Here is a 24,132-nt window from a genome sequence, read left to right as displayed (position 1 = left end):
CTCCCTTTCTCTCCGTCTCCCTCTCTCCCTCTCTCTCTCCCTCTCCCCCTCACTCTCTCCCCTTCCTTCCCTCCCTCCCCTCCCCCCCTCTCCCTCCCTCCCTTTCTCTCCATCTCCCTCTCTCTCTCTCTCTCTCCCTCTCTCCCTCCCTCCTTCTCTCTCTGTCTGTCCTAGCGTTGGGGGAGAGGGACAGTGTTCAGTTCTCGGAGCCCCAGAAGAGGGACTTCCGCATCACGTTCAGCAGGCCGGTGTCCCAGCAGAGCTCCAGCGACCTCAGCCAGCCCCGCTGCCCCGTCTACGTCTACAACTGCTCCCTGGACTCCCTGAAGGAGCAGCTGGTGCTGCCTCTGTCCACCCGCCAGCCCCGAGACGTCTTCTTCAGGTACCCACATCGCCCGACCGTAGCGCCGCCCCGCGGCCGGGCTGGGGAGGGGTGTTAGAACAGGCCCAAGACCCCATGTATGCAGAACTTTCCATATTTGAAATCCGCAAATTTTTACGATCCCTCATATGTGACCGACTCTTGAATTCTCATCACAGCCCTTCTCTTGAGAGGGGCCGGCAGGTCACCCATTGGCCGCCGAGCTCCCAATGCTAACGTGTGCATCTTTGGTTGTCTCCCTTGGGTGGGAATAGACCTCAAGACGCTGACTGCTGGGAGGTGTATCAGCAGATGAAGTTCAGGTAGCGCTGCTCGCTGCTTCGTGCCGCTCAGCTGTCCTCCTTCAGAGCTCGGGGGAGGTCCGGGGGGGGAGGGGCTTAGGGCCCTGAGGACAGCGTTCTTCTGCTGACCAGGGGGAGGAGTGGTTCTCTGACCGGGGCTGAGGACGAGATGTCTCTCTCTCTCTCTCTCTCTCTCTCTCTCCTCAGGCTTGTGTTGCAATAGGAGGGAGGTATCTGCCTCCAGAGAAGACAGTGACCTACTGATTTCTTTGACAGTATATTGATTCAACAAAGCCAAAGGGCTTGGCTCCATGTTTGTTTGATAACACACTGCACCACATGTCCACCTCACTCATACTAACTGTAGCCATGTTTCCATCCACACGTTTTATGCGAATTAAGTTATATCGAATTAAAGGACAATGCACGTTTTTGACAACCTGGACCTTATTTATGACATATTATAAGACGTTTGACTCACCGAGATCACTTTGGTGTAGTTCGGAGGCATGTAGAAGAAATGTAAAATCCAGCGCGAGCCAGTATATGCATGTAATGGCGGTGGTCGGGGCACCGAGAATGCAGTTTCTAAAAATCTATTTTCTGCCGCGAAACGGTTGTTTTCGTCAATCTGTCTTTATGAATCGCTAGTTGTGCTAACATAGAGCGTAGGCCTGTTGTGGTTTTTCACATGCCTCTGTAATATGATCTTTAGAAACATCTTTAGACACGAAATAGCTTCCTCTGCCCCTACCACCGCCATTACATGCATATACTGGCTCGCGCTGGATTTTACATTTCTTCTACATGCCTCCGAACTACACCAAAGTGATCTCGGTGAGTCAAACGTCTTATAATATGTCGTAAATAAGGTCCAGGTTGTCAAAAACGAGCATTGTCCTTTAAAAATGCCTTATGGAAACGGTAAAATTCGATTAAAAATCATGAAAATCGACAAAGTTTGTACTGTCGATCTCATCGGATTTTCTCTTGTTCGATAAAAGTCTTTTGTGATAAATGCTTTATCCGATTTAAAGCTCTAGATGGAAACGCACGTTCACCGGCTTTATTCGCATTCATATTTTGAGCGATCCTCACACAATTCGATTGACAAGTGGATGGAAACATGGCTTGTATGACCGAACACGAACGTTCGACCTGACCAAGGGAAGGTCAACCCTGAAATATCGGCGGCAGTACCTCAAACCTCATTTCCCTGTGCTGTGCTAATTGATTGTCAAACCTGGTCCATGGAGCTGAGGACTTTTCCCAGGGGCTGTCTCTCTGTTGTCAGATACCGACGGGCGCAACAACATTCGTCTCCCCCGTGTTTGAGGTTTAAACTAAAATCAAACTTTACAAACTGGTGATTGCATGCCCCTACTAGTCAACCTGATTCCTCAGAAGGTCCCACTTTTATTCGTGACTGTTGCACACATTGTAGCTTTGCAGCTGGAGTAGTTATCAACAGCTTCTCTAAACTCTTCGATCAACCTTTGCTGACAGCATACAAATTAGAGTTGGAACTTTGGCACTTTTATACGGATAAGCAGGTGGCAAGGTCCTCTCGTCTGTTTCACCCTACTTCTGCCCGGATGAATATTGGGCTATAAATATTATGCTGTGTTTTGTATCCGTACATATCGGATAGGATTGCTAGCAGATATTTCAGCTTAAAAACGCATGCTTTCTCCACAACAGGCTTGTTGTGTCCTGCCCTCGCATCCGTGATTTAATACAGTTTCCTGCGTCCTCCTAAATGCGCAGTGCAGCGTTACATGGGATTGGAGTGTGTGTTTTCTAACAGAGCTGAGTGTTGTACATGAGACACGTGACGACTAGACGACTAGACAGTGTGCTTTTACAGTAAATGCTGACGCTGCATGTTAATCAAAGGTGAATGGGTTTGTTTTGACCTCCGCAAATTCGACGCCCCTCCCTGTGGCTTGTATGGTTCCTTCAGATCTGTTATGAGGTGTCCTCCCCCTCCCCCTCCTCCCCCTCCCCCTCCTCCTCCTCCTCCCCCATCTCCCCCTCCTCCTCCTCCTCCTCCCCCATCTCCCCCTCCTCCTCCTCCCCCTCCTCCTTCTCCTCCTCCTCCCCCTCCTCCTCCTCCTCCCCCCCCTCCTCCTCCTCCCCCATCTCCCCCTCCTCCTCCCCCTCCTCCATCTCCCCCTCCTCCTCCTCCTCCTCCCCCATCTCCCCCTCCTCCTCCTCCCCCATCTCCCCCTCCTCCTCCTCCTCCTCTCTAATGGTGTGTGGGGCGGGGGGGTGTTGTGTCGTTCGTGTTCGATGTGTGTGTCCACTCCCCCGCAGGTCTCTCTCCCAGGAGCGCACCAGCGCCTCAGCCTGGACAGACCTGGTAGCGCAGCCTCACAAGCAGAAGGAGCTGGCCAACTACTGCAGCCTGCTCCAGGAGCACTACCACCAGAGCTACGTCCGAGGTGACCGCTTAAACCGCCCGCCGTTCAAAACCGCAGAGACAAGCCCTCGTAAAAGCGCCCTGAAATAAACTCAGCGGGAAATAGCACACTGTAGGCCTCGTAAATGGCGCACAGGGCCAGGTGATCGTTTACGCTGTTTCACGGCACCGGGGGGGAATGAGATGGCGAGCGCTGGTGAGAGCAGACGGGCGGACGGCCTATTATTGACCGCAGTCTAGCAGCTGATTCCTCCTTCCTCCTCCGTCTGCGGCGTAATGACTGCTCGCCGCACGTTTTCCAGACCTCAGACAGCGTTCGCCGCCGCGCTTTCGAAAATCCGCCTCGCCTGAGTCAATTAGGGCGGTCTTTAAGCTGTCGTCTCAGGATTGGATTTTTTTTTTTTTCTGCTCCACGCCGGCAGCATCTGTAAACGTCAGTCACGAGACGAACAGGGGGGGGGGGGGGGGGGGATCTGCTTCCTCTGACAAGCTGATGGATTTCCATTCACGCGCATTTCAGGTGCTGTCATGCAGATGTTTCCCTCACTGTTAAGTGGATTCAGCTGTTCTGTGTTTTCCCGGCACCAAACCTTTGCATAATGTATTTTGATTGATAGAAAAGTGCCCCCCCCCCTCCTCAAATTAAATTAAAATGTTTATAATTGACATATTCTTAGGTGTACTCAGAGAATTTACCTGCAAACCTGTATTTGATGGGGCCAAGTGGAGCACATTTTATCCCATCAGAATTTGGATGTAGCCAAGGTTATTGATGAATGTGTGTGTGTCTGTGTGTGCGTGTGTGTGTGTGTGTGTCTGTGTCTGTGTCTGCGTGTGTGCGTGTGCGTGTGTGTGTGTGCCCCCAGGTGTGTACCGTAGCCTGCAGCAGTCCTATAGCATCGCCTCCCAGGACGTCCTCACAGCCATGGATTACTGCGAGGAGTCCCTCCAGGAGATCGACATCACTTCCTTCTTGCAGACCCTCTGCGGCCACATCCGCGTCTTCCGGGAGCGGCATGAGCCCCCGGCCGGGGGCGGGGCTAGGGGCCGCGCCAGCACCCCTGCTACCTTCATCATCGGGGAGGCGGAGGAGGAGGGGCCTACCGAGAGACCCGCCATCGTGTCCTCATCCAGGTGGGACCCGAACGCCGATACTCAACTCGATTCAACTCGACTCAAATGTTATTAATAAGGCACATTTAAAACAACCTAGGTTGACCAAAGTGCTGTACAGCTCCAGAGCAACAAAACACACAGCACGCAACAGAACACTACAATACATCATACACAACACACAATAAGCTATATAAAATACAGTACAATACAGGGGCCATCGGGTGTCCAGCTCAACCTGAGTTGAAGGCCTGGGAGAACAGGTGAGTCTTCAAAGAAAGATCTCTATGGTTCGGGCAGACCTAATTTGCCTGGGCAGACTGTTCCAGAGCCAAAGGCTCGGTCACCTCTGGTCTTCAGCCGAGTCTTTGGGACAGCCAGCAGCAGCTGATTAGAGGATCTCAGCTCTCTAACTGGGGCATGAAAGTGCAGGAGTTTGGCAAGATACTAGGTACCAGTCCCTTTAGAGCTTTGAAAACAAACATCAAAATCTTGAAATCAATTCTAAAACGCACTGGGAGCCAGTGGAGCGAGGCCAAGATTGGGGTGATGTGGTCGCGCTTTCGCTTGCCAGTAAGGAGACGAGCTGCTGCATTCTGCACAAGCTGCAGGACTGGTCAATGCCAACATACAAAGAATTACAATAATCAAGGCGAGTGTTGATAAAAGCATGTATTACTCTTTCTAAGTCTTTGGGGGAGAGACAGTCCTTTACTTGGCAAGAAGCCTTAGTTGGAAGAAGCTGGCTCTTATGACCTGTTTGTGAAATTTAAAAGTACGGTCAAAGGTCACCCCGAGATGTTTGACTGAAGAACGGATATTTGGGGAGAAGGGGCCCAACCAATCAGTGGTCCAGTCTGCGGGGTCATGACCAAACATAATGGTCTTATTTTCATTAAGATTTAAAAAGTTCATGTCCATCCAGGATTTGACATCTCGTAGACAGTCCAGCAGTGGTTGTACGGAGTCCTTGCTTTTTGATTTCCGGGGCAGATAGATCTGCACATCATCCGCAAAGCAGTAGAAAGAGATGTTATGTTTACTAAAAATTGACCCCAGCGGCAGCATGTAAATCAAAAAAAGGATAGGACCCAAAATGGAGCCTTGAGGGACCCCGGAGGTGAGAGGAGCTGTGGATAGGGAGAACTCTCCTAGGTGGACAGAGAAGCTCCGATCTGTCCGGTAGGACTGGAACCATAAAAGGGCGGTACCTGAGATGCCTACACGATACGGTGACGCACGGGCGCATCAAGCCCCTGCAAGCCGCACAACGCATGTTTGATGATTGACGTGAGCCGTGACGTGATGAGCTGTGGGCGCTGAGTGAGCGTGTCTTTGTGTCGTCAGTATCGAGATGGAGGATATCAGCGAGGCCGAGTCCAGAGGAAAGGCCTCTGTTCCCAGCTCGCCGCTTCAGCCGGACGAGCCCAAGGCCCCCCGGATCCCAGAGTTCCCTCTCTCCTTCCTGCAAACGCAGCAGAAGTGTGAGGTGTACCCCGATCTGCACAAAATCATACAGGTAATACTAATTTGAAATGTGAAATCTTGTATTGATTAGAGGTCCTGGGAAAGTCCCTTAAAGGTCCCTTGACCTTCCCTTGGCCACAAAATGAGTCTCATCATAGTGTGTTTTACAGATGATTCCTAGAGACAGTTTTTTTCCGGTTTGTTTACAAACGGTCACAAAACGAGGCCCTCATCGTCAGATCATGTGTATTCAACAGGACAAGTTCATGGAGATCGGTGCCCAGTATTTCAAGACGGTGCCGTCCAATCCCCACTACTTCTTCTACTGCCCGCCGTCGTCGAAGAAAGAGGTGAGCGGAACGGCGCGTAGCTTCTAGTCCTGGCGTTAACCCCGTGCAAGCCGCCTGTGACCGCGTGTCACCCTCTGTCAGGAGGACTCCGACGGCGGGGAGGGGGAGGACGACGAGGAGGAGGACGAGGAGGAGAGGAGACCCAGCGAAGAGGTGGTGTCGGAGGCCGAGCCCGCGACCGAGGACGGTGAGGGATCGACCTGCTAGCCGTTAGCCGCGCAGTGGGACACACCGATGGGGTCAGCAGTGTAGCGGTCCAACGCGTCTCGTTTCGATGCAGATGCCCACCGGGGGTTGGCGCCACCGGGTCTCACCTGGTCAGAATACAGCCGGATCCCAGAGGGAGGGATATTGGGCCGCCGTTCCAAATTGGGTGGATTGGAATTGAGTATTAAGAGTTTATCTGCATCAAGCAAAATCTTGGAGCCGGCAGCAACATTTCACTGCGACTGCACATCGTACTGTACATGACATGACCATTAAAGGAATGAATTTAGAATCTTGAAAATGGGATAAAAATGTAAATACGTTTATATAAATAGAAAAATAGGACACAGCGATGTAGGTAAGGTCCAGCCTCCGGGCCGTCATGGCGCTGCGTGTCCTTCCTCCCTGTGTGCAGAGAACGTCTCGGGGTGCTGCATCGTGACGGAGAGCGACACCGACCTGGAGGTGGAGTACCAGGAGCGCTCGGGCCGGCGGTCCCGCGGCGAGGGCGAGGACGAGTCCCTGTCGGACTCCAACACCGTCAACCAGGACGAGGACTCGTTCAGCATCCTGGAGGGGGACTCGCTGCTGGAGGCCGAGGGCCCCCAGCCGGAGATGCCCCCGCTGTTCGTCCACCTCACCTGCTCCGTCAACGTGCGCAGCTGTCACGGGTCCAGGCCCATGCAGACCCTGCCCACCTGCCTGGGTAGGAGACCCGCCTCCCTGCCTGGGACGCGCGCACACACACCTCTACCCCAACACACACACACCTCTACCCCAACACACACACACACACACACACACACACACCTCTACCCCAGCACACACACACAGCTCTACCCCAGCACACACACACACACACACACCTCTACCCCAGCACACACACACAGCTCTACCCCAGCACACACACACACACACACACCTCTACCCCAGCACACACACACAGCTCTACCCCAGCACACACACACCTCTACCCCAGCACGCACACACCTCTACCCCAGCACACACACACACACACACACCTCTACCCCAGCACACACACACCTCTACCCCAGCACACACACAGCTCTACCCCGGCACACACACACACACACACAGCTCTACCCCAGCACACACACACCTCTACCCCAGCACACACACAGCTCTACCCCAACACACACACAGCTCTACCCCGGCACACACACATCTCTACCCCAACACACACACAGCTCTACCCCGGCACACACACAGCTCTACCCCGGCACACACACACAAACACACACCTCTACCCCAGCACACACACACACCTCTACCCCAGCACACACACACACCTCTACCCCAGCACACACACACATCTCTACCCCAGCCCACACACACACCTCTACCCCAGCACACACACACCTCTACCCCAGCACACACACACCTCTACCCCAGCACACACACCTCTACCCCAGCACACACACAGCTCTACCCCGGCACACACACACACCTCTACCCCAGCACACACACACCTCTACCCCAGCACACACACACACCTCTACCCCAGCACACACACACCTCTACCCCAGCACACACACACCTCTACCCCAGCACACACACACCTCTACCCCAGCACCCACACACCTCTACCCCAGCACACACACACCTCTACCCCAGCACACACACACCTCTACCCCAGCACACACACACAGCTCTACCCCAGCACACACACCTCTACCCCAGCACACACACACACCTCTACCCCAGCACACACACACAGCTCTACCCCAACACGCACACACACCTCTACCCCAGCACACACACACCTCTACCCCAACACACACACACCTCTACCCCAGCACACACACCTCTACCCCGGCCCCCGGCACCCACACACACACACCTCTACCCCAGCACCCACACACACACACCTCTACCCCGGCACCCACACACACACACCTCTACCCCAGCACCCACACACACACACCTCTACCCCAGCACCCACACACACACACCTCTACCCCGGCACCCACACACACACACCTCTACCCCAGCACCCACACACACACACACCTCTACCCCGGCACCCACACACACACACCTCTACCCCGTCAGAGTGACATCACTCATATGCACCGATGATTTGTATCGCATCTCTGTCACCGCAGCCGAGGTCATCAGCTGTCTGGAGAACGTGGAGTCCCTCCAGTCGCTGGATCTCAACGAGCTGTCCGTCACGCTGGACATCTTCGTCCTGACCCTGCCGCTGGAGATAGAGCCCATGGCCTCCGATTTCCACCACAACAGGTGAGCGGAATACGTTGATGGCCTGTGGCGGGGGAAACATCTCCCTTCCAACCCAGACACGCCCGGAGCGGCGTGCGGCGGCACGTCGGCCTCGGCGTAGCGGCGTCCTAACGAGCCTCCGTCCCCCCCCAGGTACACCTCCGAGAGCAGCGTGTCTCTGAACCGCTCCCCGGGACAGCCCTCCTCCTACCGCTCGGACGAGGAGCTGATGGGCACGCCGGACGGCCTGAGGGGAGTCGACGTGGACGGGTGAGTGAGCGCGAGGGGGGCGTGGCCTAGGCCTAAGCGTTCGGTTGAGCCAGCCTCGGCCGACGGCGGCGATGGTGGAACGCGTCGGACCGGCACGGTGTCTCAGACGACTCCTCGGAGGTCCTACCTTAACTAAAACAGCCCAGTTCTTATCTTCATCTTCCTTTATAGTGTTTTATCTTCCATCTTATTTTTCCTGCTTTTTGTTCATTTTATGTCTATATTTATGTGAAGTGATGTACATTCTCAGTTGTAAAGCACTTTGGGCTGCATTTATTTGTATGAAAGGTGCTATACAAATAAAGTATATTATAATATATAATAACATATATATTATTATTATTATTATTATTATTATTATTATTATTATTATTATTATTATTATTATCAACAGGGTCTCCGGAGATCCCCTGGCCAAACTCCCGGCCCCCCACAGATTAGCAGTGCTGGCCACCATGGATGAGGTGAGACCCCGTCCCTTCTTCTCTGAGCCACTCCACCCCGCGCTTAATATACTGAGACTTGACTAGGCGGACACACGCCACCCTGGCAGCTCACCGCCTATCCCCTCCTCCTCCTCCTCCTCCTCCCCCTCCTCCTCCTCCTCTCTCCTGTCCTCAGATCCGCTGGCTGCTGGAGGACGAGATCGTGTCCGCCCTGCGCCACTCACGGGTCATCGGCTCCGCCACGCTGCGGAAGGTGGCCGACCACGTGTCCCGCTCCGGCGGGCGTCCGCGCTGCCACTGCGAGGTCGTGCCCCTGCAGTTCGTCTTCGGCCCCGAGCAGTCCCTGGAGAAGTTCAAAGAGGTAAACAGCTCTCCACCCCCCCCGCCCCCCTCCTCCTCCCCCTCCTCTTTTAACGGACGTGTGAGAGATGAGTCAGAGAGAGGACCTTTGGTTCCGAGTTCGAGGCGGGGGGGGGTGTGGGGGGGTTGAATTGTCAGGGTAGTAGTGTGGCACATATGAATTGGGGCTGTACTTACTGTAGGGTTTGTTTTTTAAGGGTCTGGGGAGGTTGGGATGAGGGTATAGGGATGAGTGAAATCTTTGCTACATAACTTTTTTGTATTCCTTCTATGTATGTAACTCTCCTACTGTGTACTATTTGCCCCACTATTTTAAGACTGTATATTTATTTGCCCAGGGACTGCGGGTGGAAATTAGCTGTTTAGCTATAACCTTGTACAGTGCATCTCTCCCTATTCTATAGGGTAAATGTCTACTGTACCTTGTCCCTGTCTTAAAAATAAATAAAATCAATCAATCAGTAAAGCTGTAACCCGCTTGTGGCGGCGCCCTCCACGCAGGAGTTCCGCAGGATGTCGTTCTCGGGGTACCTTCTCAACGGGGAGCAGGACGACTTCCACTACGTGTCGCTCAGCCGGCTGCACCCGCAGAGGATCCAGGCCGCCCAGAGGCGCTCCGAGAGCGCGGCCGACACCCCTCTGCCGGCTGGCCGCCGCGCCGAGGCGGAGGACGGCGCCGGGGCTCCGTCCGATCGCTCGCCGCCGGGGAGGGGGCGGGACGGCGAAGCGGACGCGGGAAAGATCGAGACGGATGAGGTCCGTCACGAGGCCGCTCGTCTCCGACGTTGTTATATCCTCTGCCGGTAGAAGGATGAAGTCTCAGTGTAAAGGACGCTGCTCTCGTCCCTCTCTCTAGGTGCCGGGCGAGGAGATGCCGTCTGCAACCGGGGGGGCCATCGTGGGGTCCGGCGGCGAGCCGGCCGCGGAGCTCGGCGACCTGGCCAGGACCGGCCAGGACGAGGGTAGGCTCCAGAGCTTGGCCGGCGCGGCGGGGGACAGGGGGTGCCCGCCCCTGGCCCCTCCCACGCCCGCCGCCCCGCACCCGCAGGCCGGCGGCGGCGGCGCCGACCGCTCCTCGGAACACGCCTCACCCCCCAAGACCCCCTCCGCCGTCAGCCTGGCCGAGTCAGTGCAGTCCGCCACCCACGGTGAGTGCGCCCCGGGCGAAGGCCCGTCATCAGGGCTCGCCCACGAATCGCGAGGGGTCCTCAGATCGCCGTGGCACTTTTTAACGTGTGGGCGGAGAACAACGAATCTCAGCTACTTCTCCTGTTGTGAAACTAGGTGAACCAAAAGAGTGTTTGGTTGTTTGCAGAAGGATTGTAGATCAGAGTTGAAGCGCCGCAGCGGCAGATGGTTTAATGTGCTCGTCGCGCCCCGCAGAGGCGGCCGTATGATCCCGTCCAGGAAACGGTGGCAGACGCTGACGTGCGCCTCGGTGCTCCGGCGGTCCTCTCGGGTCAAGCTCGCAGCGTTCCTGCCGCGTCTGGCCGCCGTGTCGGGGCAGTTCCGTTCTCGCCTCCTTAAATCAACAGGACGCAGCTGTGGGCGCCGACAGAATAATCCAGTCGGACCCCCGGGGTGCTCGCGCTCCCCCAGCTCAGGGGGCTCCTAAGGGGGGCGACCCTCGGGGATGTCTCCCTCTCTCCTCGCCGGCCCCTCTGGTGCTCCACATGTCGGCTCGGTCCGGGGGCTGTCGTTTCCGGCTGGGGTCCGGTGAACGCCCGCCGAGGCCCGCGCGGTGTACTCGCCGTTTAGCGACGCACGCACACGGCCGGCCACAGCCGCGTAGTTAAATGCAAAGTCAACCGCGGGCTATCATCTTGTGGTGCGAATTTATACCAAAAAAAAACACAACAAAAAAAACCTCTCCCTTTCAGGTAGCGGCAAACTCCGGCCCAGCCGAGTCCAGAGTGTGGTGTCCAGTCAGGGCAGTCTGGACTCTGACATGCTGGGTAAGGAACTGACATGATGACGATGATGATGATTAGGGCTGGGTATCGAGTCGAATTTCAAGAATCGATTCGATTCCGATTCACAAGGTTCAGAATCGATTATCACGATTCAAGTCGATTCGATTCAATATCGATTCGGTTAGTGTTACTAAAACCTTTTTTTTTATTTTTTTATTTTTTTAGCTGTAACCTTAATTACCTGACTGCCAAGTTATGCAACACATCAATACTAGGGCTGGGTATCGATACTGATTTCCAAAAATGAATGAATGAATCATTGAATGAATTAATGAACTATTCATTCATTAAATAAAAGATCGATTTTGGTATTCATGAATCGATTCTGAATCATTTGATTTGATTTGATTTTTTAAACACAGCCCTAATGATGATGATGATGATGACGACGAACATGATGATGAAGATCTAAGGTGATGATGATGCTAATGAATCGATGACATCGTGAGCTGTCCTCCCCCCCCCCTTGTGTTCGCCCCCAGGCTACGACGGCGGCAGCAGCGACTCGGAGTGTGAGAGCCCCACCCCGGACGAGCAGGAGGCCCAGGCCCCGCTGATGCCCGACTTCTGGCTCATCGTCCGGATCCACCAGGACAGAGTGGAGGTGTACTCCCACGCCAGGTGAGGGGGGACCCCAGCCCCAGTGAACGTTGCTTTAGCTCGCCCGTCGGAGCATTCGACGTCGTTTTGGGGGCGGCCGCCGGGCAGCTGTGGCTCAGGAGGTCGAGCGGGCCGTCCGGTCGGCGGTTCGAATCCCGGCTCCTCTTGTCCACGTGTCGAAGTGTCCTTGGGAAAGACACTGAACCCCTAAATTGCTCCCAATGAGGCATGTCGCCATTGCTGTATGAATGTGTGTAAATGGGTGAATGAGAGGCCATTGTAAAGCGCTTTGGATAAAAGCGCTATTTAAGTGCTGCCCATTTAACATTTATACCATTGATTGGGACTTTTCTGCAGGAGCTTCAACCAGGGGAAGGAGGAGAGCACTGCTGGGGAGGCGGAGAAGGAGGAGGAGGAGGAGGAGGAGGTGCCGGAGTATCTGCGTCTTCACCAGACGGTGGTCCGGAGGATCGGGGAGATCTGCCGCATCGTGAACCAGGTAGCCGTGGTAACTCTCCTGTTGCCGACCGCGAGAGGCCGAAGGCCTTCGTCTCGGCCGGCCGCCTGAATCGTGGTACTCTTGTCGTCTCTCTAGCGCCTCCTGCTGCAGGACCTGCACGACAGCCACGTGTGCAACTCCCTGCTGGTGGCGGAGAGCGAGGAAGACCTCTGGAAGAACGAGTCTCTGTACAGACAGAGACAAGCCAACGCTGACGGTCAGTCGACGAGCGCCACGCAGTTCAACGCAAACTCTTACACGTATATATATATATATATATATACTCGCATGGCGGTACAGTATGTTTAAAACATGGTTTGCCCTTTTACAGAAACCCTATTCACATTATATTACAGTCATTTACTGTAGCAGACGCTTTTATTAAGTGACTTACAATAATTGCATTAATTGACTTACAATAATTGCATTTAACGTAGGTAGTCATTCTAACACTACTCGCCAGAATTCTTAAGTGCATCTCCTTTCTAAACACGTGACAAGAGCAGCAAAGATACAAATACAGTCAGTAAGATGGAGGATCCTGGTAGTAATTAGTAGATCCTGGTAGTAATTAAGCCTGCGGTGAAAGATGGCCAGCGACTCTGCTGTCCTGACGTTAGTGGGCAGTTCTTTCCACCACTGCGGGGCCAGGACAGAGAAGAGCCGTGACCGTGACGATCGACCACAGGGGCCTGGGAGCGAAGGGGTAACCATACGCCTCAAGGTAGCAGAGCATAGTGGTTGGGGTGGGGGGTGTAGGGCTTGACCATAGCCTGGAGGTACAGGTAGGAGGGAGCTGTTCCTTTCATTGCCCTGTAGGCAATGAAACAAGAGTTTTAAACCGGATGCGAGCCGCTACAGGGAGCCAGCGGAGGGAACGGAGAAGGGAAGTTGTGTGGGAGAACTTGGGGTGGTTGAACACCAGGCGAGCAGCAGCTTTCTGGACAAGTTCCAGAGGTTTAATGGCTGACGCCGGGGCCCCAGCAAGGAGGGAGTTGAAGTTGTCCAGGCGGGAGATGACAAGAGCCTGGATGAGCACCTGCGCCGGAAAGGGCGAGTCCTCCCATCACTACACGCATACACTTGGTACACTTGATACAAACGCAGACAGTCAGAAGGACGCAGCTCGGCGATTTAAAAGAGGGGCTTGGCGAGACGTCTTTGCGTACTTCATGTGAGCCGTACGCGCGCGTGCCCTTGGTGCCCGGGGAGTCCGTCATTGAGCGCAAGTTAATAACGCACTGCCACTTTCTTAAGCCCCGCCGAGCTCCCGGCTGTCAACGCCATGATGGAGCACGCTCGATAGACGGGGGACGGGGGGGGGCATGGCGGGGGCTGCAGAGGGAATGGCGGATGAAGTACGCAGGCGGAGCAGAGGGGCTGTCACGACGCTCGCCGTCTAACCCTTAGACAGCAGCCGTTGAAGCTAGAATTACTCGCCTTATTTGCCAACACTGCTGACTGTTCTGCTCCAGAGTCTGTAAATGAATTGGATCCTGTTCAGGGGGGAGGTCGACATCAGAGGCTTGTTTGCGAGCGCATTAAGGGGTCTGTGGAAAGGGAGGAGGGGCTGCCGACACAACTGGAGTTTCTTTCTTGGCGCCCCATCTCGACTCTCACACTCTCTCTTTCTCTCTCCTTCCCTCTCTCTCTCTGCCTCTCTCTCTCTCCCTCTCTGTTTCTTTCTGTTTCTCCATCTCTCTGTCTCTCTTTCCCCCTTTCTCTCTGTCTTTCTCTCTCTCTCCCTCTCTCTCTCTCTCTCTCTCTCTGTCTCTGTCTCTCTCTCTCTCTCTCTCTCTCCCCCCCTTTCTGTCTCTTTCTGTTTCTCCATCTCTTTCCCCCTTTCTCTCTGTCTTTCTCTCTCTCTCCCTCTCTCTCTCTCTCTCTCTCTCTCCCCCTTTCTGTCTCTTTCTGTTTCTCCATCTCTCTTTCCCCCTTTCTCTCTGTCTCTTTCCCCCTTTCTCTCTGTCTCTCTTTCTCTGTCCATCTCACTCTCTCTGTCTCTCTCTGTCTCTCTCTGTCTCTGTCTCTCTCTCTCTCTCTCTCTCTCCCACACACAGATTACAACGCTGATGAGAGCTACCAGCCGCGGGACTACCTGGCCGCCACCATGCAGTTCATCCCGGGCCACTTCGCCTGCGACGTGGTGTGGAGCACCGTCATCCACATCCACCCCCGCCTCAAGATGGGGCCCAACATGGGGGTGTCCAGGGGTGAGTGGCACTGCACTGACAAATAGGCTCAAAGTACACATGGCGTTATGTGCCTTTTTTGGGGGGACCCCACGTTATGTGTATTTTGACCGTATTTGTTGCAGTGCAGTGCCACCCTCTTCTTGACACCCCTGTTCCGTTAGTACATCCAGGCAGGCGGGAGCCAAGGTCAAAGGTTAAAGAGTTTCTCTGTTCAGGCTGGCAGTGATGCTGCTTCTGAACCACATTGTAGAGTGTATAGTTTCTGGTGCTTGTATTATTTTCTACCTCCTTTCCTACTTGTTATCTCTTCTATTCCTCGTCCATGTCTGTCCGTTTTTGTGCGTGGCTGTAAGCCAGCGCACCTAGGATAGCGTTTGTCCGGTTATCACTCCCTCCGTCACTCTGGTCAATGTTGACCTGCATTTCTCTGTTGGCACCACAAGGGGCAGTAGTCCCAGCACACCAAAATAAAGGACACCAAAATCAGTCTGCTGATCTACACTGCACAAGTAGAGTAGTGGTGAGAGCATCGGACTCCCACCCTGGAGACCGGGGTTCAAGACCCGGTGGGGATGACTTTATGTTATCATCAGTGTAACTGTTTTAGCCAATGACCACTACCATTAAAGTTATGGAAGCTGCTGCTAGTTGTTGTGAGCCCATGAGCTAACTGGCTATCCTGCAGTTATTGTGCTGGACTAGCATTGGAAGCATTGGAACTGATGTGTCCAAGCAACAAGACATATCTTAATTTATCAGACATTATTTCATGTAATTTCAATTCACAGCAATTCCAGTGGCATGACTAGCTTCCGTTCTACCAGTCCTGAACAGAAACAAGCCAGCCACGCACATAAGCCAGGCTGGACCTGGCCTGGTTATTGTCTTATTGTCTAAATCTACTGTTTGTATTGTCCTATTGTATTTATCCCCCCTGATTTTAGCACAGTGATTGAGCACCCCCGTTCATTGCACTGCATGGTTTAACCCGTATGGGTGTGCATGTGACAAATAAAACTACCTCGAAACCTTGACCAACCCGCCACGTCAGTCGGGCGTGGGTGACCCTCTCCATCCCTGTGCTCCCCTTCGCCCTGCAGCCATCCAGGCCCTGCGCTCCGTGCTCAACGCCTTCTGCGTGGTCAACAGGAAGAACATGTTCGTCTACCAGGAGCGCACCACCAAATCCGTCTTCTACCTCAGGTCTGTCTCTCCCCTCTCGACCCCGCCGACCCCGCCGATCCCGCCTCCTCCCTCCCGCGGCGCGCCGTCGAGGCGTTCACTCACCCCCCCCGGTTCACCCGCTCACCTCAAGTCTCTCCTCCCTTCCCAGGCTTTCCGAGACATCCCAAACGGGGAAGTACTCGGATCTGGACGGCAACCTCCACATGTCTCGCTCCGTGAGCCTGGCGCGCAGCATGGAGCCGCTCGTCTCCGAGGAGATCACGGTAACGCACTCAGAGACGACGATTACGCTGAAAAGCGAGCGACTGTCAGACCGGCACACCAGATGGTTTGTTACACAGAACCATCTGGGAGGGGCGTCGTTGGGAATTTTGGCAAAAGGGGAGGCACTTTCAAAAACACACGGCAGGTGATTGAATGAGCCAAACGATTCAAATCAAACTTTATTTATATATCACATTTCTTACATGAAGGCGACACAATGCGCTTCGCAGAAAGAAAGGGGGGGGCGAAAATACATTTACTGATCCTACACCAAATTTTCCAGAGGGAATCAAAAACAGTTCACCCATTTGAATAAATATAGGTTATAGGCTGTAAAAATTCATCCCTGACCTCTCTGAACGAGCCGATCTAGCTCCTGGAAAATGTTTTGGCTAGATCATAGGAACCTGTTACAGAGCACATATGCATAGCATGAATACTACACACTATAACATAACACTGATAGTCTATCACAGGCTAGCAGTCACGTCATACGCCGTCATCACACCTAAACCACGCCCGTGGCGGCCGGTAGTACCTGCTCACAGGACGCTGATTGGCACAGACAGCTTTATGTTGAGCCTGGCCAGACTGATCTGTGCGAGGAAACAGAATGTGAGTTTGAGAGATCAGGATGGTCTGGTGGGGCTGAGGTAACTGTGGCCCTGACCCTCCATTAGGGCTCTAGTTTTCTTCACCCCACGGAGAGATAGATGGTGCCGCCGGTGAGGATTTATTTATCTGCTGCCCACAGAGATGCTGTCTGTTACCTGTCCTTGAGGAGATAGTGAGATGTCTTATTGTAACTGCCAATAACAACTGACTGTGTGTGCGTGTGTGCGTGTGTGTGTGTGTGTGTGTGTGTGTGTGTTCATTTCTGTCCGTGTGTGTGTTCATTCCTGTCCGTGTGTGTTTTTTTGGTCTCTCAGGGCTCCAGGTCGTCTCTGGAGGGGTCTCGGCCGGTGGGCCAGGTGGACAAACACATCCTGCTGCTGGTTCACGGTGTTGGGAGCGCTGGTGAGAGCGCTGCAGGGGAACGGGGGCTAAAACAGCACGTTGAAGAAGAATAGCTGTAGACTTCCTGTGTTCTGGGACCACAGAGGTAGCCAAAAAAAAAGAGCTACGATATTGGCAACGACTGAAACAGGCCCAGAACACTCTCCTTACTCTTTTCCCCGCTGAGCTAAATTTGCCCACACTATCAGCTTCCTCGCAGGCCGACAGGTGGGAGATCGCACAGATTAAATGGCTGATTCATTAAGGGAGGGATGCTGTGTGAACGCCATGCTGCAGTACCTCTAATGGCCTGCTTGATGGCGCTGTTGATCTGGTCCTCTGTTGGTTGGCTGGACACGGCTCGTCTCCAATAATGCTAGTCTTTTCTCCCTGCAGGTTCTGAGCTTGAACAACAAGGGTGTCTTATTAAAAATCCTCCCTGCAGCCCCGTACCTTCATAGAGCTCAACTCCTTTTTTTTTTATTAAGTTCCTTTGTTTACATAGAATTCAAGTTTCCTTGAAGCGTTACGGTTTCAGTGCAGCAGTGTTAAGGTTACTGAAACCTCACAGAGCACTGAATTACATACATTTGTCAGAGAGAACGAGACAACTGAGGTTTGTTCTGTCCACGTCTGCATAGCTGCCATTAAAGAGAAGCTGACGTTAGTTTAAAGCAACTCCAGCCAAGCCTGTTTGAAGCCAGGGTCACTGAGCAAGGGGTCGCGGTTCGAAGAAGGGCGTCCTGACCCCTCTCTCTCTCTCCCCGGGTTTGACCTCCCATTTGACCCCAGGTCCAGAGATCACAGACGAGCTGGTGAAGGTTCTGAGGAAGCGTCTGGACGAGACCACGCTGGACATCATCACCGTCATGCTGGTCAGGAACTGCAAGCTGACCCCGGCCGACGTGGAGGTAAGGGGGGTGGGGCAGCGGAGCGCCGACACGTCCGCTGATCTTCTCGGGTCAAATCAAACTTTATTCGTACAGCACATTTCACACGCAGCGACAACACGACACGCTTTCACAGAGAGCGACGTCTCTCCTCAGTTCATCCAGCCCTCGGGCTCCCCGGCCACGGAGGTGATGGAGTTCAGCCTGCCCCAGTACTCCCTGGCCTGGCTCCCCGCCGTGGCCCACTACCTCCGGCAGAACCTGCTCATCTTCCTGCACATCCCCAAGTACACGGACAGCAACATGGAGCACCACTTCAAGGTAGAGAACACCCCCCCTCGGCTCGGCGGCGGGCCGCTATTGGCCGCCGGCGCGGAACGGGGCACGCGGCGCCGTTCACTCAGCAAAAAACATTTGCTTCAGAGACTTGTCTGTTTTAAAGGATGATCGATGAGAATATGAATTGCGTTGTGTCGGTGGGGGCTTATGTGATTGTGTAAAAAAGGCGGCGTGGAAGATTAAAAGACGGATAAATCCGATCATAGATGCAGTGAGACCTTCATCTCCATAGAAATACCAGCCAGACGTAACCCACTTTGACAAGGCTCATTTTGATGTATGGAATAAGCCTCTCTCAGATGTGCTGACTGCCGTCTCTCCTGTTTTTGCGCGGCTGGTTTCTCCACAGCACTACTTCCATTTTAGCAGCGACTCGCCCGACTCTGATATCTACCTCTACAATAAGCCCGGTGGCCAGGGGACCGGAGGGAAAGGTAATCACGCTCTCTCCCAGCCCAGCAGGTCTCTCCCACGTCACCCGGCCGGAGCCGGGCTCTCATTCTCTTTTCATACCTCTCTCTCTCTCTCTCTCTTTCTCTCTCTCCCCTGTTCTCTCTCTCCCATTCTCTCCCACCCATGATTTGTATCCCATTGCTGTCCACATAGCGCTCCCGAAATGTAAATTCACCACCTGAGAGTGTTGTCCTCTGTAATGAGGCAGCAGTTGCTTGTCTGCCATTTTGAAATAATTCATTGCACCCCCCCCCCCCCCCCCTCACTGATGTCGGCTCTGCGGAGGCTGTGTTTTCCCCTCTTGTTATTCGTAAGCTGCTGACTTGGAAGGAGAGATATCATGGGGATGTGCTGACAGGCCTTTTCCTTATTTATACCACCCACATTAAACACCGGGCAAATTATCCACCGCCTCGCACAGCAAATAAATACTAAGCTGATTCTCCCTGTTCTGGGTAGATACTGCTACACTCTGACGAGCACCGGCAATTCTCCTAAGGTGACTTTCTCTCGGACCTGCTGCCGCCCTGTATACGACGCGTGCGCCTGGGGCAGTCCGGCTCAACGGGGGTGGGCTTTTGAGATGAGCCTCTCATTGGCGCCGCTCAGTTCCAGCGGAGCCAATCAGATTCACTCATCTGAATCTCAGAATGATAACGGGGTGCAGCCAGAGACTGGTGCCTGGGTGAGAGACTGGTGCCTGGGTGAGATCCTTCTGCGCAGGTCACCATGTCATACGCGTGTGCGGTTTGGGTCATATGGTACATGTAGGGTCTCTAGTGAGGTCCCCGGGTTCTGTCTGTGGCATGACAGAGGTTCCGCTAACGTGGGCTGACAGTGCTACTGAAATAAACACAGTCCCCTGTCCATTCACCTCAGAGAAATAGCCAGAAACGAGCGGGTCTTAATGTCTCAGTCGAGACAAAGACGGTGACCTTTCTCTGCCTGTCGCATTCTTAATACCTGGGCTGACATCGACAGTTTTGTTCACTTGGTCTTTGATAAATGATGGAGATTTGGTATTGAAGAGTCAATGGCCGAGGAGAGGAAGGAGTACACCGGAACAGAATTGTAGATCAGACTCAATATTTATTGAGAACAACAGCAAACGGGATCCCGGGTCAGTCACAGACATACAGTATACAGTATATAATATAGGCTGATCGGACAACATAGCATTGAGTTTGTGCCAGCTTTATAGTCATGGTGTGGCTTGATTTTATACATAGTTAGGCCCTTATACATTGTGTGCATTAGTGCCTAGTTGGCTTTTACTGTTTTCACCTGGTCTTGTCTCTGTTCCTAGAGTCTGACCATACGTGTCCTGGCACTGGGAATAGCTTAAGAACAAGAGACATTGGACTGGTCAGCACTGGGAATAGCTTAAGATCAAGAGACATTGGACTGGTCAGCAGAAAACCTCTTATCAGTCTTGTTTCCATTGTCCATGAAGTCTAACTTTGTTTTCATTGTTTAAGGAGTGGGCACATCAAGGTGCTTCAGTCATTTGATATTACTTGATCCCTGTCCGTTCTGAGATAATTCTGTCAGGTGCAGACAGCTAGAGACATGTTTCTGCCCAGCTGAAACATGCTACGTCTTACACTGTTGTGTGCAGCCAGCTAGACTAAATAAGGAACTTTTTCCACTTTGATAGTTGCGGTAAAATACATGTCTGTTCAATCCCAGAATCTGGTTGCTTCATCTCAGACTGACTGAGGCAGATATCTTCGCTCTCAAGTGAAATGATAACAAACGTAAACTTAGCCAGACTTAGGCAGTTGATAGAGGAGGCTGACTGAATGATGTCGTAAAGCTTTTCCTCATATTCTGTACAGTCCACAGCTTGCACTGTAACATACATCCATGCTCGATGCCTCAAATGGCTGTAGAGAACTACAGAATAGCACCACTCGTACCATCAGGCGCTGCTGCTGGAGCCGTCTGGGAAGTAGCTGGTACTGAACGCATGCATTGTCCAGACCTGGTGTCCCAGCCAGCCAACCAGTGATGACCCGTCCTGTGTTGTGGGTGTCTCTGCTGTTGACCCAGGTGCCATGTCGGAGCTGGTTCAACAACTCTTCCCACCCTCCCAGTTCCAAGGTATCATCATCATTATCATTATCTATCATGTTCCCATCTGTCACTTCCAACCCTGCTGGCTCCTGGTGCTTCCAACCCTTGTACTCTGACCCATCCATGGTTTCATTTTGCCATGCTTTCCTTTAGATTGGCCTTGGTAATTGGTCACTGGTTTTAACAGATTGGTGTATTTGAGTTGCCCATTTGCCCTGGCATGAGTTTGTACAGTGCATGTAGAGTTGTGTACCTTCTTTCTTTAGTAGGTTTCTGCTTTTAAGATTGAAGTTCTTGATCAGCTTTTACCTCAGTTACGGCCTCAGAATATTAAGGTTGTCAGCTAATTCAATGGCCGACAAGTAGATGGTGATATTTACTGAGGAGTCCGTATCCCATTAGAGACGTAAGATGGCTAAACTCTCCACTGCTGAAGTCGGGCACATTGGAATATCACTCTGAATGAACTGCATTCATATACACTCAATGGTAGTGAAATAACTTAAGAGTTGTACTCTAGAGTTTTTAGCCTTTTTCAGAGGAAGTTACTGGTAGGTAAATTCTGTAAAATTACTTCTTTTTTTCCCGGGGAAGACGCCTATTTTTGAGTCGCCGGGACAGTTGGGAAATGTAAGCCCAGTGTTGTGTGTCAGTGCGAGTATCTGCTGTGAAGAGGAAAGGATCCAGGGTAACCCCGGAGTAATTGACTGACTGCCTGGCTCCACACCGGAGCGCCTCAGCCTTGTCTTGCAGATTGAGCTCCATCAACTCCCGTTCCGTCTGTTATGTGGCGGCGGCCATTAAGGCACCGTTGTAGCAATCAGCGGCCTCATTGCCCCCGGCTGACATGGTCAGCCACCACGGCCAAGCTGTCAGAGGGAGGAGGGTAGCCGGCCCGGCCCCCAACCCGAGCGCTCAGTTCAGCCTCGGGCAGTACATCCCAGCATAGCACAGCACAGCGCAGCCTAGCACGGCCCAGCGCAGCCTAGCACGGCTCAGCGCAGCCTAGCACGGCCCAGCACAGCCTAGCACAGCCTAGCACAGCCCAGCACAGCCTAGCACGGCCCAGCGCAGCCTAGCACAGCGCAGCATGGCACAGCCCAGCGCAGCCTAGCACGGCCTAGCACAGCGCAGCCTAGCACCGCCCAGCACAGCCTAGCACAGCCCAGCACAGCGCAGCCCAGCACAGCCTAGCACAGCCCAACACAGCCTAGCACTGCCCAGCACAGCCTAGCACAGCCCAACACAGCCTAGCACGGCCCAGCACAGCCTAGCATGGCCCAGCACAGCGCAGCCTAGCACGGCCCAGCACAGCCTAGCACAGCCCAGCACAGCCTAGCACGGCCCAGCACAGCCTAGCACAGCCCAGCACAGCCTAGCACGGCCCAGCACAGCCTAGCACAGCACAGCCTAGCACGGCCCAGCGCAGCCTAGCACGGCCCAGCACAGCGCAGCCTAGCACGGTCCAGCGCAGCCTAGCACAGCCCAGCACAGCCTAGCACGGCCCAGCGCAGCCTAGCACGTCCCAGCACAGCGCAGCCTAGCACGGTCCAGCGCAGCCTAGCACGGCCCAGCACGGCTCCAGCACAGCCTAGCACGGCCCAGCCCAGCCCAGCCTAACACAGCACGGCGCCGTCTAGCGTAGCACAGCGTAGCGAGGAGCAGGATGGATGGAATGAGGTGAACTGGACCCCTGGAGACTGAACTAAATCAGTTTAGAAAGCCGACAGGAGGGCAGGACTGCCGGGTGACGGCCCAGTCAGCCACAGCTCATAAAGCCTCGCGAAACTAGCGTGAGAAATTGCCGTCCTCCTAGCAGCGGCAAAGGGCAAACACATCGAGTCCCCCGTTACTGTTCTGCCATCAACACATAGGCTACCGGCCATACACACCGCGGTAACCTTGCCTCGGAGACGGGCGCCGTGATGAGTGGGCCTAGTGGGTCGAGGAGAATGACACGCGGCCGCTTCGATGTCGTCGGCCGCATCGGCGGCGGGCGGATGCGGCGTGTCGCATGACCGCGGCGCGGCGCCGCTGATTTATACCTGGTGATTTTCCGTAATGCATCCGTGTCTCCGGCGTACCCTCCAGGTAGACCCGGCCATCAATCACACGGCACACATGCCTCCGGGCGCTAATGGCGCGCACTAATAGCCACCCCCCGCAATATCAAACCAAACACTCGGCGAGAGTGGAGACGCTGTAATATTATTTAATGCAAGTGTCATGTGTGGTGAGGAATGCTCGCACGCTGCGGTTTTTATGGGGTAAAACAGGTGAAGCACGGCCGTTACTGCCGTCGGAAGACAAGGCCGCCTGGGTTTTAGGACTCGGGCACATCAACTCTGTGTTGTATTAAGGTCATGCTTTGTTTATCTAGATTTATGCCCTGGCTCCTCTGCTGTTAATGCAAAAAAATGTGACAAAGGTGTCAAGATAATTATTTATGCTTATTCTGTCACCCTGACGATTTGCAGGGAATTATATATGTATGTGTGTGTATGTATATATATCTTTATCATGGATGTATATATATTTATGAGTGGGGAAAAGTAGACCAATGTGTGTATATACTAAGCCTCCACGTTTTCTTCCAGGTATCGCCTGCATTGCCCTGTCATTTGTGGACGCACAAGGGTGCCCCCTTCAGGTCCCTCCCCAGGACTGCAGCGCACCACAGGGGGGGGACGCCTCCACCATCGCCCTCCAACCCGACCAGTTTGACACCCTCACAACCGTTGTCAAGGTGGAGTCCAACAACCTCAGCTCGGGTAAGGAGTTTCATTGTGCAGGCCAGGGCTGAAGAGTTACGATAATGAGTTTTGGATTTCCAAAGGTCTTTGGCATCGTATTTCTGAATTATATTTTATTCATTTCCAAATCCGAACTTTGGCAGGGATATTTCACAGATGCATTCATTAAAAAACTGTGAGCCATGGGTCAAACTTTGTCACACTGGCAAATACAATCCCATATGAAGAGAACATTGAAAACATTCTTATGCTACTGGTATTCTTATTCTCATTTTTATTTGCAGAACTTTTAATTGGAAAAAAATATCTATATAATTTATCCTCCCATTGTTTGGGAAAAGTTAATTAATTATGGGCATGAATATAG

At 53.4% G+C, this 24,132-nt stretch overlaps 1 protein-coding gene across 1 annotated transcript in view; it reads left to right on the top strand.

Annotated features, from left to right (window-relative positions):
• Positions 1-24,132, top strand: part of szt2 (SZT2 subunit of KICSTOR complex) — a 69,174-nt gene that overhangs the window by 14,191 nt on the left and 30,851 nt on the right. Inside the window, exons 26-51 of the mRNA XM_084443896.1 lie at positions 175-382; positions 637-684; positions 2,980-3,107; positions 3,952-4,219; positions 5,546-5,717; positions 5,923-6,015; positions 6,097-6,202; positions 6,638-6,928; positions 8,349-8,487; positions 8,620-8,736; positions 9,131-9,200; positions 9,358-9,543; positions 10,044-10,298; positions 10,399-10,690; positions 11,423-11,497; positions 11,998-12,136; positions 12,473-12,614; positions 12,711-12,831; positions 14,675-14,827; positions 15,910-16,012; positions 16,143-16,257; positions 17,188-17,275; positions 18,047-18,165; positions 18,301-18,465; positions 18,833-18,917; positions 23,610-23,783. Coding sequence (XP_084300022.1) covers positions 175-382; positions 637-684; positions 2,980-3,107; positions 3,952-4,219; positions 5,546-5,717; positions 5,923-6,015; positions 6,097-6,202; positions 6,638-6,928; positions 8,349-8,487; positions 8,620-8,736; positions 9,131-9,200; positions 9,358-9,543; positions 10,044-10,298; positions 10,399-10,690; positions 11,423-11,497; positions 11,998-12,136; positions 12,473-12,614; positions 12,711-12,831; positions 14,675-14,827; positions 15,910-16,012; positions 16,143-16,257; positions 17,188-17,275; positions 18,047-18,165; positions 18,301-18,465; positions 18,833-18,917; positions 23,610-23,783 — 3,852 coding nt within the window. The remainder of the gene's footprint in view (positions 1-174; positions 383-636; positions 685-2,979; positions 3,108-3,951; positions 4,220-5,545; positions 5,718-5,922; positions 6,016-6,096; positions 6,203-6,637; positions 6,929-8,348; positions 8,488-8,619; positions 8,737-9,130; positions 9,201-9,357; positions 9,544-10,043; positions 10,299-10,398; positions 10,691-11,422; positions 11,498-11,997; positions 12,137-12,472; positions 12,615-12,710; positions 12,832-14,674; positions 14,828-15,909; positions 16,013-16,142; positions 16,258-17,187; positions 17,276-18,046; positions 18,166-18,300; positions 18,466-18,832; positions 18,918-23,609; positions 23,784-24,132) is intronic.

The sequence above is a fragment of the Borostomias antarcticus genome (assembly GCF_949987555.1).
Source record: "Borostomias antarcticus genome assembly, chromosome: 10".
Taxonomy (NCBI): Eukaryota; Metazoa; Chordata; class Actinopteri; order Stomiiformes; family Stomiidae; genus Borostomias; species Borostomias antarcticus.
This window is presented reverse-complemented; position numbering and strand designations above follow the sequence as displayed.